The sequence below is a fragment of the Opisthorchis viverrini genome (genome assembly GCF_000715545.1).
Source record: "Opisthorchis viverrini unplaced genomic scaffold opera_v5_448, whole genome shotgun sequence".
NCBI classification, from domain to species: domain Eukaryota; kingdom Metazoa; phylum Platyhelminthes; class Trematoda; order Opisthorchiida; family Opisthorchiidae; genus Opisthorchis; species Opisthorchis viverrini.
Genome location: NW_008752106.1, coordinates 137,101 through 151,107, shown reverse-complemented (window position 1 = coordinate 151,107; position 14,007 = coordinate 137,101). Strand labels below are relative to the sequence as shown.

Sequence of the window (14,007 nt, the reverse complement as noted above, 5' to 3'; positions counted from 1 at the left end):
AATCATGAGGCGGCCTGTGTGCAGCACATTCAGCTGGAGGACATCATAAACGAGAGATTCAGTTGAGTCTCCCGTGAAAAACCAAATTGATTTGCAAATTAGTGTATTTCTCGAAAACAGTCCAATTTGGGTTCAAGTAGAACATAAGGTTTGCGGAAACTCGGGGACTGCGCCTACCTGATGAGCCCCAAGAAGGGCGAGACCGGTCGTGGGCTGTCGAAGAGTTTTCAGCAACCTTGTAAGTAGTTTCCTTTATGAAGCTATAAAGCTTATTCATTGTCCAATAACGTGATTATTTCATGAGGCAGTTACGGGGAGGAAATGTGGGTCATTGCATCGGAAAACGCTATATGCCTTCCATGGGTATGGGCCACAATTTCAACGACGCAGGAACAAGTTACTCTGGTACACGGACAACACCTCAGACAGTGAAATTCGAGACTAGTAAACAGTGTGTCCTGGACTTCGCACGACAATTGGATCACATAGCCATCATTTGTTCACAGAGTGTCGTTGTTGGTGTATGTGTTGCGAATGTAGTCTGAACTGACTGGTCACTATGTGTTTGCTGATAGTTTGGCTTCGGGGACTCCACAATGACAACAGAGACACGACCACGGATGACCTCGATTCCGGGCTCGTTCTGTGGGGTGACCACACTGGACGAGGATGTGCTGATTAACGAACAAGGCCACTTGAGAAACAGAGAACCCAAACATCGAGAAAAACAGTCCACATCTGTAAATTTAGCCAGTAACGAGGTCGTCAGACGGTTTGCTTTGTCAGAGAACACGTAGTGGGGCAAAGTCAGGTCAGCTGTGTAAACTGGGATCAGACTGGTGGTCAAATAAAAGCCGGAGGAAGATGGCGAAAACACTAGCAGAATGTCTGGTAGTCGTGTGCAAAGGCAGGAGGTACCAGCAGGCACGATTACGCGGGTGATAGTTTAGGGTGGGGGTCAAGCACAGCAGGTCCCCCATCTAGTGCACATTGAGTCGGAAATCGCGAACGAAAACGCACACAAACAGTGTAGCCAACGTAGGTTGAGAGTGGTTGCTGGACAAAGTTGTTGACTGCTTGCTAGTGGACAAAACAACGGTTCGTGAATGTCTATCAGTGGCTGGTACGGCACAAGTTCCCGTTGTGAGAACTGTATTCTTGCTGGGGACAGTTGTGTATCGGAACTGTGGATGTAAACAGTTCCACGTTCACAGGTTCTTTCCGTATCAGATGAACTGTCGTCGAAACTGAGTAGAAGATTTCGATACGAAAGATGAGGGTCAACGATCACATGCCCATTCGCTGTGAATGTTCCCCTAACAGACAGCAAGCGAATCAGAGCTAAGTTGAACGACCTAAGCACTAGACATTCCGGAAACCTGGCCTCCTCCAAAAAGTTGTAAACTAGTACTACGGTCTGCAGTTTGCCATGTCGCATTGTACACGATCCGGCAGCTGTGGTGTATTTGGGAATTCGGACCAATGCTTTGTCCGAATTTCTTCATTATGTGGCACTAAATCCTATGACAGGATGGATCGAGAACCGCTTCTTAGCCTGTATGACCAAGAAGCATGATATTTAGATGCCTAAGGAAGAGAACAACAATAGCCTTCCACCAATGAGTATGGCGGCTTTCAGGATTCGTGAGATATGCGTTGATTCTCATACAGAACGAAGGCAGCTGATGGAGTCGTACACAATGACAGTGTGGTCAAGACACCAAATGAACATGAGTCACTTGAAGCGACTTGTCTGTTTAGGGGAATTCAAAGTTTAACAGTGGTGTACGTCCCCCTCGCCCCGGAACAACTGAAGAATTGGTTTATTGTTTGAACTCAATAAAGCGGTAATGGCTGATTTCAATTGGGCCAACAGACTGGTCCTTGTTGGGCAATTGTGAAGTCACCTGCTGTTTTTACCTACCAAATTTGTGTTTTTTTACGTGATTTTACAGTCCTACACGTTTGCACCATATACGGCAGCCACAACCAAACGGTCCTTCCTACACTCTTCAAACTGACCTCTGGAACTCAATGTTTCAAACTCTTTGTTTATCGAGTTTATAAAATATTAATCGTTCAGCTGTAACACACATTCGGTGCCTAACTGCCATTCCACCCAAAGGAATCACGATGGCTGGGATACTGCCAAGTTGCCCAAACCTAGACAGGGGAGCGACAGGCACCGGTTCGAATCACGGACTTTCCGGTCAGTAAACTCGCGCACTGAGCTACGTCGCCTCTCTCGAGTTCTCAATAATCAAGTCCAGTTGAAGAAGACACTAATTTTCGGTGGCCTAGCTAACTTAGAAGTTGAAATACACTCTAGAACTTCAACGCGCTGTCCTAGTGATATGCGAAGCATTCAGTTCATACAACATGGAAACTTTCATCTCACTCTGATGGGCAGTTGCAAAACACGCCGACAGGAGACAATAAGCCCCATCGCGGGGACATCTTGAAATCGCCCAAGGATGTTCTTGCGAGAGGTAGAGTTAAACGGACAAAAATACGGTGACAAGTGAAGGGCTTCGCGATACACAAAAGAAAGTCCGACTTACCTTGCAGCCTTCACAGGTGAGTGCACCAAAGTGGAATCCGGAAGATGGGCCACCACAAACACGACAGGGGATTTGGGAAATATCACAACCTGATTCGCCTCCAGGAGCTGGATAGGGAAGCAAAATCGAGGAGCGAACCCATGGGGTTGTTAGACTCATGATATATCAAGTGTGAAAGCATTACAAGCATACTGAATTGTACAATTCAAACTCTAGAATGCCTGATGGTGAGGTATCTTTTCATTCGAACTACGTAGAGTTGAACTTCGCAATCAAATATTTACCAAATCTTCTGCTACTCTCTGTCAAAGTGACAACTGTCAATTTGTCAGCAAGGTCCAATTCCCGGAGATCATCCCATAATACTCGAAACCTACTGAGACCCTCAAACTTCGCTAAACGCCGATCCGGTAGCCTTGGATCAAGGTCGAACAGTACCCTTTATAATATAGCGCGAGGCCATTGTACTTTCACACTCGATTCCTTGGAATAAAGCCGTTATGTACCGTGTCAGTGACTCTTTTTCTGGCACCAAGGCACTGGAGCGTGGACACCAGTGAGATGTATAATAGATTGACGACGCCCAAACCCACGGAACAATGACAATAACCGCTGAAGTGTTGAAGGGAATTCTGGTGCAACAAAATCAGTGTGAAGCGGCGCAACTGCGTTTGGTGAAACCATGACGCAGCAACTTGAAAGTAAGCCACCGAATTCCGCTCCAAATACAAATTCAGTCGACTCGATCGCCAACGGCACCATGAAGTTCTGTTATGACCCTGATGCTAGTCCAATCTTCGATTCGTTGTCCAGACTTTACGTAGATATTTTCAATGTCGAACTGAAGCACAAAGATGATGCCTGGAGAGTGCGGTTACTGTACAGTAAGCTTGGTACAACGGAACACACACGGTATTCCAACTTCATCCTGCCAAAAAACACGCGAGATCTCAGTTTTTACAAAACCGTGCAGCAAATCTCAGCAGTTTTCGGTGAGCGTTTGTCGCTGTTTAATATTCGCTATCAATTTATGAAACTAGCGAAAAAGGAATCTGGATAATATATCACTTATACCGATAGAGTCAATCTTGAGTATGAAGAGTTCAAGTTACCAACCAGGACGGAAGATCAGAAAACTTATGGGACCTTTTCAACTTGACCCGCACAGAGACTATTACGTTGAATGGTCGAAAGGGAGAGGTATCAGGATGGTCGGATTCCTGAAAATTAGCCCAGAATATCGGAAACCTACTGATACTATCAAACCCCATCAAATGCCGATCAGAGAGCCTTGGATGAAGGTCAAACAGTAAGAGGCCGTTGTCCTTCTGGACTCGGTTTTTCGGAAGAAAGCTGTTGTGTTCCTTGTCGACGAGTCCTTTTCCGCCACTAAGGCACTGGCGCGGGGACAGTGATCAGATATAACACAATCGAAACGCAAGCTTGAGTGAATTTCATCCGAATGGTGTTCAGATGAGACGCGACTGCGACAGGATAATGACAGCACAACTGGCGCACGTCCTTCTAAAAATGATGGGTTTATAATTCTTCACCAGAGGAGGTAAAAAATCAACATTCGTCCAGTGTTTGCAAACTGCTTGGATGCAGCAGGGCTAATCCAAAGTTGTTCAATACAACAAGTGAATAAATGGGAATATCATTTTTCAGGAGCCTTCAGCTCTTATCCGGTAAGGTCATGTGACCATCGCGATTCACGGACAAACGGAGTGCTGCTATCTGAATCGACAGAAACACTGTATGAATACGTTCAACGCCAAAAAGGTTAGGGAGATAAATCAAACGATGTTAAATGTCCTGTAAATCGACGGAACTCTAGACTCGTAACTTCAATTCGTCCAGGTTTGCAAACTGCTTGGATGCAGCAGGGCTAATCCAAAGTTGTTCAATACAACAAGTGAATAAATGGGAATATCATTTTTCAGGAGCCTTCAGCTCTTATCCGGTAAGGTCATGTGACCATCGCGATTCACGGACAAACGGAGTGCTGCTATCTGAATCGACAGAAACACTGTATGAATACGTTCAACGCCAAAAAGGTTAGGGAGATAAATCAAACGATGTTAAATGTCCTGTAAATCGACGGAACTCTAGACTCGTAACTTCACCGGAATGCCTGGAGATAGCTTATGAATCTGGCCAGGATACTGCACGGCGATAGCCTCTGTCGGTCACTCTGACAGTCCGTTCGCTCCATACCCCTCTCTACAGTGAGCTCAAACTGTGTAACTTTGGCGTGTTATTAATGAAGAGGAAAGGCGGATTGACAGCTGGTCGAATCAACCATTTCACGCGACAAAACGAAAGCTAACGATCGAAAAAGAGAAAAGTCTGAGCCATCAAGACGCCTTGTTGAAATATCCCATCCATCTGCTCACTTGTAGCAGTGGACAACAATAGTAATTGTGCTAGTGTGTGGATGTACGAGCCGAATTCGAGAGTGCTCATCCTACACCCTCAGGTGGTTTCCAATTTAAACGAGGGTAGTAGTCATAGAAGAACAATATTTTGTGGTGACGCGACCGCGCGGTGCGTTCAGACCTTACAACAAGGAAAAACAAAGCGGACGTCTGCGGACTGTGCGGATCAACAGACCCCGATACGTGCAGTCAGACACTAGGACAACCATCGTTAGGAGCACAGAGTTAAATGGTAATGCTACAAGGAAATGTGGCGCCCCATGCTCTTCACCTCGCTTCGTGAAGTCAGTGGCCTGGCCAGTTTGCAGTCCCGAATCTAACTTAATTGAAAACCTGTGGTATGTTGTATAATGTCGAATGTGAACATTCGTCAAAAAACGTAAAATTAGTGGGGAAAACTGGGAAACGTGCTGGGAGATTGCTCATCGAGACCACTGTATGGCATTCTTCGGGGCAACCTTTACCGGATACTGACTCATACACAATCAATTGATGGGCAGATAGGACGACAACAAATCGCTCACGTGTAAGGGTCATCCCCAGATCCAGACACTTCCGGTACCGGCAGTGCGGGCATTTCCCACGCCCGGGACCTTCCACACGACATTGGCCGCCCATCGGACAGGCAGAATCAGAAAGATTGCCACCCCCGGCTTCCGCGTGACGATAGCGAGCAGCTGTATGCCGCATGAAGAATTTCTAGAGATGCGGGTAGAATGAGGGTTGAAAGTAAGACGCGTTAGTATGTGGTGGGTCGGGGAGAAGCTGGTTGATAAGTGGAATGTAAGAATTGAACAGTTGTCTGATACTAAAATCCTGAAAGTCACTCACGCAATACAAAACTCCCGTCCGGAGATGTGAGATGAACGATAGGAATTTGGTAACTCTTTGAATGATGTTCAATGCCAGGGTTGCAGCCTTGCATGAAAATCAAAAATGACTTGCGTGACGGATTGGACATGGTGGGGCTGCGCAGCCTACCTCCAGCTGAACAAACAGAATGAACAACGGTGGATGGTAACGGGGCCACGACTATCAACATCATGATGCCTGAGGAACGCCGCATGAGGGCTATTTCAAGCTATTCGCAAGAGCGTTGCGCCGTTACACAGTGACTGGAACGCGCACCGTCAGGGTACACGGTAACGGAACGCAGGGGTCGGAAAAAATGACGCTGATAGTCAGCACTTGCTGTCTATCAGAGCTAGCTACGCTAGACGTATGACCTTGAACGAAAGCTATTGATATACGTCATCTATACTCTACAATATATTACGACCAATCAGACCAGAATAGCATCTTTATTCAGAAACAGTCAAGGCAAACTGAAAAGTAAGCTTGCTATGGACACCTGAACAGTGTTGTCCCATTCGGGATGGGACGTCTTGCTTCCAAAGGGGTGTGCTTTTGTTTTGCTCAATGACCCTCCGGTTTCTATGCCTTTCGTCTCAATGGCTGAGAAGCTTCCGTGAGTCGACGGAAACAATGGTAATTTGGATGACGACTGGAGAAAGGTGGAACAAGCCGTGCTCACATTCTTCATAAAGTCTGTCCGACGTCGAACCTAAGGAACACTGAATCTCGTCACAATCAACAGCTTCGATTAAAGCCGGGGAAATGATACCAGCTAAAACGGCTAGGATGGTGAGGGCGAACCCCTCAAACGCTGAATGAAGAAGAGCCTAAGTATTGACGGGGAGCGCTGGTTGATCACAAAAGCCGCGAAATGGAAAGGCTTTCGTAACGGAGAACAATCGTATTCCTTCCGATTGCTGATCCGATTGACTGGTCTGACGAGGGCGCGTTTTAGTGGAGCTATTTCCGAAAGGGATTGCACCTCAATCTGTTCACAGAAACGTAGTCTTAGATGATTGACTAAACACTTTGAAAAATAGTTCGGATGACCCCATCAACTAAACCTCCAGAAAGAACCAATGAACCCTAGTAGGACGTTCAAATCAGTCCGCCATCGACAACATAAGTGGACGCGTATGTGTCTGTGATAATTTCTACACTGAGTTCTCCCCAGTTAGTGGTGTCGCACACGGCTGCCCTCTGTCGCCGTCTCTCTTTGACTTTGCAATTGATGTGTTTCCTGAATCGTCCTTACCTGCCTCTAACACCTTGGGGATCAAAATACTCTCGAGGAGTAAGCTGATGATATTACTGTCCACCGAATAGACCCTTTAGATACGTTAGCTATTTTAACCTAAATAGTTATACCGCACAGTTTGATATGTACTTCTCATCTGCACAGTGTAAAGTGCCCCTGCAGGATTTAATGGGATCGAAACCGAACTACACGGCTACAGACGAATCGATCGGTGCCCTAGATAAGTTCGCCTAACTAGGCAACTGAATAAGTCCCGGCGGACTGACGAAATACGATATCACTTCCCGAATACCGAAGGCCGGAGCAGCATTTGCTAGTCGCCGACATTTGTTGTGCCGACCCAACATCAGCATGATTGTCAAAAGTAGAGTGTACAAAGCTGCGGGCCGACCGCCGTACTTTAAGGATCGAAGAAATGACCACACAGTGTGGAAGACCTTTGAAGGCTCTCTATGTTCAGCCATTGGTGCCTCCGAAGCAAATCACGGGTATGGTGGAAACATCACAGCAGTAATGCTGAAGTACGTCCACTATTCCTCGATAGATCGGTTGATCACATTCCACAGGTTACGCTACTTACGTCATGCGTGTGCCGGAGGACCGTTTGCCTCGTCCATTTATCTTCACCCAGCCTTGTACCCGATGAAGACGACCCAGAAACGGTCGGCCTATGCGTCGGAACTAAGCATGAAAGCCTTTATCAATCAACCCAGTCGCACTGGTAACTGCTATCTCCCCGAGGCGGGATAAACCAATGGTTTTTGACCTTGACAGATATGGCTGTCACACAGCTAATAACGGTCTTACACCAAACCTATCGTCTTCTCCACGTAGCTCTCTGTATACTGGACAAACAGATATAGCTGCCATCAATAAAAGGATCGGGCCATCGCCTCTAACGTATGGCTCTCATTCCCTTAATCTCCTCGTTCTCGGTGAACGAGGCTTCAGCAGCTGAAACCACTTCGGTGCACGGTTCGTGCGCCGAAAACTGAACTGGGTGTTAAACTCCATGCAAGCTATAAAATTGTGTGATTCAACGAACACATCTACAAGAAAATGTAAAAAATGACGCTTCCTAGCGCACAATTCCAGCCTTTGAGAACGGTATCGGCGAACGATTTGAACACTTGTTTTTAAAAAAACACAGGTCAGCTTGATTATATTGGTAGCAGTCTTTAAAAAAATAGAGGACAACAAAATTTCCATTGCAGGAATAAGAAATACGACATTTAACTTCGTACGCTACGTCTGATTTTGGCCAAGCAAGCACACACGCATACAAGAGTTGACGTAACAGACGTGTGGCGGCTCTGAGGAACAGACGGAATAGTGCACAAGCGCTCATAAACCACACTGCGTTGCTGTCTGGCTGCGATTAGTGGGGAAAGGTGATATATATGACTGTGTCATTGCTAGTGGGATGGATGCGAGTCCTAAAGAGGACATAAAGGCGAATTCGGGACAAGTGTGCATGCGCGTGGCAACACAACGGATAAGTTGAATGCATAAAGTAATTTCGTGAGACAACTGAGCGTTTGTCCGGATACGATGAGTGCAATGGGCAAGAGGGTATTACGTATCTGGTAACCTGGTGCTCAGTCATCAATCCTAGCAGAGAAAACGACAAGTCATTTTTTGTGAAAACTTCGATTGTGAAAACGATCGTAAAGCGAACGATAACCATGCGACTTGAGCGCAGATGGGTCACAAGCGATCCGGAGATAGCAAATGGTACCCGAGAACCTGCGGTCACAATAAGACAACCGTTCTGCTGTAGCACCCTTTCGGTGCCTGGCTGCCATGCTCCCCGAAGGAAGTATGAGTGCTGAAATACCACCAAGTTACCCGAGATATCGCGTTAGGCTCCAACTACAGACCTTCCAGTTCCAGCCTTCACCATTTAGCCGTCTCGAACCAACAGTACCAACAGAACCAACAGTTCACGACACTGTTACGGCGATAACCAAAACCGCAGTACATCCAAAACAACACAAACTAATCGCATACTGGCGGTCGACCAGATGGCCATTGATCTGTTCGCCGAGCTTGCCAATCAGCTTGCAAACGTTGCGTCCTCAGTCAAATAGAGACCGTGCGCTGTTGAGTGATTTGAAGGATGTTTTCTTGTATCCGTTCATTCAACCGAAACGCTCGCATGGGATTGATTCGACGAGAATTTTATGGCTAAATCTCTTGCCCTGTTTCAGCTGTAACCCCCTTTCGGTGCCTACCTGCCATGTCACCCAAAGGAAACACTAGGGCTGAGGTACTGTCAGACTGCCCACGGCTAGACAGAAGCAGTCAAGGTGAAGTCGTTCGGTTCGAATCACGGACCTACCGGTTAGTAAGTTCGCGCCTTAATCACTGAACCATCCCAAGTAATGACTGACATGGAAATCCTTCACACCAAAGCACCAATACGGAGTACCGGATGTGCACGATTTTCGCTAGTGAACGAGTTATCGGCCCACTCACAAATGACGTCAGAATGGAACACACCTTCAACCGGAGAGCCAGCTGACTTGAAAATAGAACATTCTTACAGCCAGCTTTCATGGTGCGACGGGGTGCCCGTCTGGTCTGCTCGCTTTGTTATTGATAGCTTTCAAACATACCCTTTGATGTGTACAATTAGCGGAGCGTGCAGTTCCGTAGTTTCGGCGTGCCTGACCACGTTATTGCAGTCGCGATCGGAACTGTACCCAGATCACCTGTCAACCATACTGGGATCATTCAGCGTGATCAGTGTACGCTTTCTGCGTCAAGGAGGCACGGGAGAACAGCGGTGCAGTTTGCAGATGTATGCAATACGAGCTCCATGTGCACACCAGGCCTCAGCAGCCAAACCGTCAGTTTTAGGAGAACGAGCATTCAAGAGCATAGATGGAACGAAGTGATAGAAAAGGATGATATCTAGTCGGCAGGGAGAGTTCTTGGCACCAGAAGCTTAGGGTCAACAAAAAACATGCGCGTCATAACCGATATCAGATGAGAAACGAAACAGCCAGCACCACTCCAGCTGCCATTTTTGAACCAAGACCCATGAAGAGCATTCTGAAGATATAAGTTTACTATTATGTCTATCTTTAACACTAGAATGACGAAGAACAAATTACGATAGACGCCGCAAGTCATCATTTCAATGAAAAGTGTTTCATCTCCAAAAGCATGCATGCTCGATCTACTGTTATGTCCATCTTTAACGCTAGAAAGACGAAGAACAACTTACGATTGACGCCGCAAGTCATCGCTTCAATGAAAAGTGCTTCATCTTCAAAAGCATGCATGTTCGAACACGGGCATCGGGAATACACCTTTTCCTTAGAACAAGTGCTTGACGCTATAATCCTAGATTACTTTACACAGTTCCGAGTACAGCAGATGTGCGAACACAAGGATACTTGGTGGTATTCATTGTAGAGGCAGAAGAAAACCTTGTGATTCCGGCTCAGTCGACCCGTTAAAACCCGGTCAGGAAACGTTCCGCTTGGAAAACACATTATCTCGATGTATTTGTCCACCCCATCTTAGCAATGAGCACTAAACTTACCATAAACTTTTCAAGCTTGAGGACCGTCCGAACAAAAGGCTCGTTGGGGAACACTAACAAAATTTCGCCCTAATTTACAGAAAGGTGACCTTGCAGCTCAGAAAAATCGCAGCTTCTTCATCGTAATTTTGAAAAACCTCATTCTCCTCTGTGCTGTTAATCAATGGCGTGACCACCACATGTCCTCTAGGAACGAGCCTGGAAGACATTCTCACACACACCGAGTTCCACTCGCAGTTGGCAGTTGGATGACATTTTGTAGGCCGAAAACTTGGCTATGATTCTTGACTCAGTGTACCCGCCAGCGAATATGAGGCCGACAACCAGCTCTAAGTTCTATGCATTTGGATCGAGAGAAACTCAGATGAGGCTATTTCCCGACCTGCCCATCGAAAATCCATCTTACTTTCGGAAGTTTTTGTCCAGTGCAATAGAAATGGCTCTTTTTCATACCTTGCATCAAAGGGCAGGGTAAATTCACACCCAAGACGAACTGCATCAGGAACTCTAGCCGATTGCCTAAATACTCCCAGTGTTCCAACGACCATTGGGATAGTTTAACTGAGAACCACTCTTCTGCTAGCAACAGAGAAAAAACTTCTCAGGTGTAGCACCCTTTCGGTACCTAGCTGTCACACCACTAGAAGGATGAACGGGGACTGAGATACTGTCAGGTTGCCCAAGCCTAGATGCAAAGGTCGGGTTCGAACCAGGATCTTCCGATAAGTAAATTCGCGCTCTAACCACTGAGCTATTCCACCCATCCTCCAAGTAAAAAAGTAAATTTTTAATTACATCAGGGTCTGAAAGCCCCTTAACGGTTAAGCAAGATGTGTGAAAATGTTACACGCTTGTGGATCACAGCAGATACGAAGATGATACAACTGCCGCTCATCAACTCGACAAGGCTAAATTTATAGTTTTATTAGATCTACCGGTTCACTTGCAGCTGCGGCAAACTGCATATCGGTTGGGAATGTGAGGAGAAGAGCATTTACGGAATCGTTTCTTAACCCTGCCATCTGATCCAAATCAGGCTTACTGCGTTCCACAACCAAGGACCGTGCAACTGTAAGTCTCCAAATAGCCAATCGATCAGCGGATTTTTTCTCGCAAGCAAAACAGGATGATGTGACGGGAATCGGCACTGAATGTGTGCTTGGAAGTGAAACGCGGTCGAAGAGCAGAAAAAACGATTTGCGCACTATTGACATGCTAGACGTCTGGGAATATTTTTTCAGCAAAATGACGCAAGTTAGAGCGACGAGGGCTGGACAGTTGACTGAAGCGAAAGGTTATTTGCTGCACGTGACCCAATTCGTAGACAAGCATGTGCCATGTGCTGTGACCAGATTCGCTGGTAGAATAGGTGGACAAGCAGCAGGGAAAAGCAGTTTGGATTCTGTTACGGTCGATGCGACACTCGTTTTCAACATTTGTGTTTAGGTAGCTTTGTCTGTGCGACTGTAAGAAAGACGTGATATACAAGACAACGGAACAATCCGGAATATTGAGGTAGTATTGGCCTTGGAATCTACGACGTTATCCAAAGGTTACCAGTTCCATCTGTATGGCACTATACATTGCCATTTGTCAGTGAAACGAGTTTCTCCCGATCAGCCTCTTCACATTTTATAGATTGCTCGTAGTAAATCAATCATAACAACTTCAGGCGATGGACACCTCAAGATATCGTCCGCAGGAGTGCAACTGCCAACTACAGAGGTTGAGTTGCTTTTCAATAAACACAAATATGGATCAACGTAGCAATCGTACTTCGATACTGTGCTGAATCTTTTCTACATCTATATGTACACTGGAGTCGTTGCCCCATGGATCCAAACAATTGGACGGCGCGTACGGACTCGCGGCCCTTTAGCGTCGTCGTAAACGCCGATAGATGTTGGTGAAACTCACTCATTAGCAAACCAATTTGCGAGAGACTTACCTGGGACCCAGCTGAATCTCTTGTTTATGAAAGAGGCTTCATGATTAGATTACAAATTTCCCCCTCAGACTACCAATACTGAGGCAATCGCAAACGGGAACGAAGTCCTCTAGGATCAATCAAACAATATTGCACTTTTATGGAGCCGAAAGGAATAGCAGAAGTAATGATTCAATCTAGTATGTTGTGTTTGAAGAGCAGAACAGCAAACAATGAGTATAACGTCTGCACATCGCAAGCAAGTGTCTGGATGGTTGTACGCTTTTGTTCATCTCAGTGTTATCTATGACTGTTATTCACGGCCATTTTGAATAGGAATGAAGATGGTGGGAGTTCTTATTAGACAACGCTTGAAGCCTCGCAGCTTCAGGAAAGTTTATCGTAGATCACTCAAAATACGGTAGGCTGTTTCCGGCACTTCATTCCAAAGGAGAGAACCCTACGTCGAATCCAGAAAAACCTGGAGGACCGTAGATCTAACCGATGGCGTATGGTCAATGAAAACTCCCACATGTGGAATCTGTGCCCGATAATCACGGACGAGCTATCCGTGAGACAATTGGGACAATAGTTGAAGAATAACTCCTAAGAACCGCTCGGAAAGAACGGTTAGAAAACCTACTTCCCGAAAATTACATCATTCACCAAGTGGAACCTTCCTGCAAATCGAAACTGAGTAATCGAACTCCAGTCGAGTAGAATGCCATCGGCCCAGCAAGTATTCCTTACAGTGATGCCAACCCAAGTAACAGAAAGGGCCAATTGACTAGGAATAAATTGGAAGGTGGCTCTTCCCAGCAATATCGCTTTGAACAGTTTTGGATACTGAACTATTCTGACGATCGAGAGTTTCTGTTTACTACTCAGTAGGAATGCCCCGGAAGTTTGTAAACATAATACGTTCTTTGTATTCTCAGACTTCCGGACGTGTGAGAGTGTACGGAGAGCTCTCCAAAAGCTTCCGCACACAAAGCGGTGTCCGTCAGGGATGCCCACTCTCTCCATTCCTTTTTAACTTTGTGATCGATGAAATAATGAGACGAAAGCTGGAGGGTCTCCAAAACCCTGGTGTTCAAATAGCCAATGAAGAAAACCTTGTCGATCTGGAATAAGCAGACGACATCGTTCTCATGTTCGAAGAGACGGAGAAGGCGCAAGTATTCTTGGATGAACTGACCAAAGTCATCCCATCCTTTGGTATGCATTTTGCACCCACAAAGTGTAAGGTCATGCTTGTAGACGTACAGTCACTGAACACGCCCCTTACAATCCAGGGAGAGGCACTGGAAGTTGTGGAGCGTTTTACGTACCTTGGAAGTTGTATTAGTTCTGATTGCAGTGTGACAGATGACGTGAATGCACGAATCTGCAAGGCTCGGGCCGCGTTCGCTAAC

The 14,007-nt window shown here is 46.2% G+C and overlaps 3 protein-coding genes across 3 annotated transcripts in view; 2 read left to right on the top strand and 1 right to left on the bottom strand.

Moving 5' to 3' along the window:
* The window catches only part of T265_11105 (hypothetical protein), a gene marked incomplete at both ends in the record, with an annotated part of 75,928 nt that overhangs the window by 50,316 nt on the left and 11,605 nt on the right, over positions 1 to 14,007 (bottom strand). The window contains 2 exons of the mRNA XM_009177668.1: positions 2,562 to 2,668; positions 5,524 to 5,698. Coding sequence (XP_009175932.1) covers positions 2,562 to 2,668; positions 5,524 to 5,698 — 282 coding nt within the window. The remainder of the gene's footprint in view (positions 1 to 2,561; positions 2,669 to 5,523; positions 5,699 to 14,007) is intronic.
* Positions 597 to 797, top strand: T265_11104 (hypothetical protein; the record flags this gene model as incomplete). The annotated part of the gene is made up of 1 exon (XM_009177670.1): positions 597 to 797. The coding sequence occupies one exon, from the start codon at positions 597 to 599 to the stop codon at positions 795 to 797; it is 201 nt and encodes a 66-aa protein (XP_009175934.1).
* Positions 9,497 to 10,012, top strand: T265_11103 (hypothetical protein; the record flags this gene model as incomplete). The annotated part of the gene is made up of 1 exon (XM_009177669.1): positions 9,497 to 10,012. The coding sequence occupies one exon, from the start codon at positions 9,497 to 9,499 to the stop codon at positions 10,010 to 10,012; it is 516 nt and encodes a 171-aa protein (XP_009175933.1).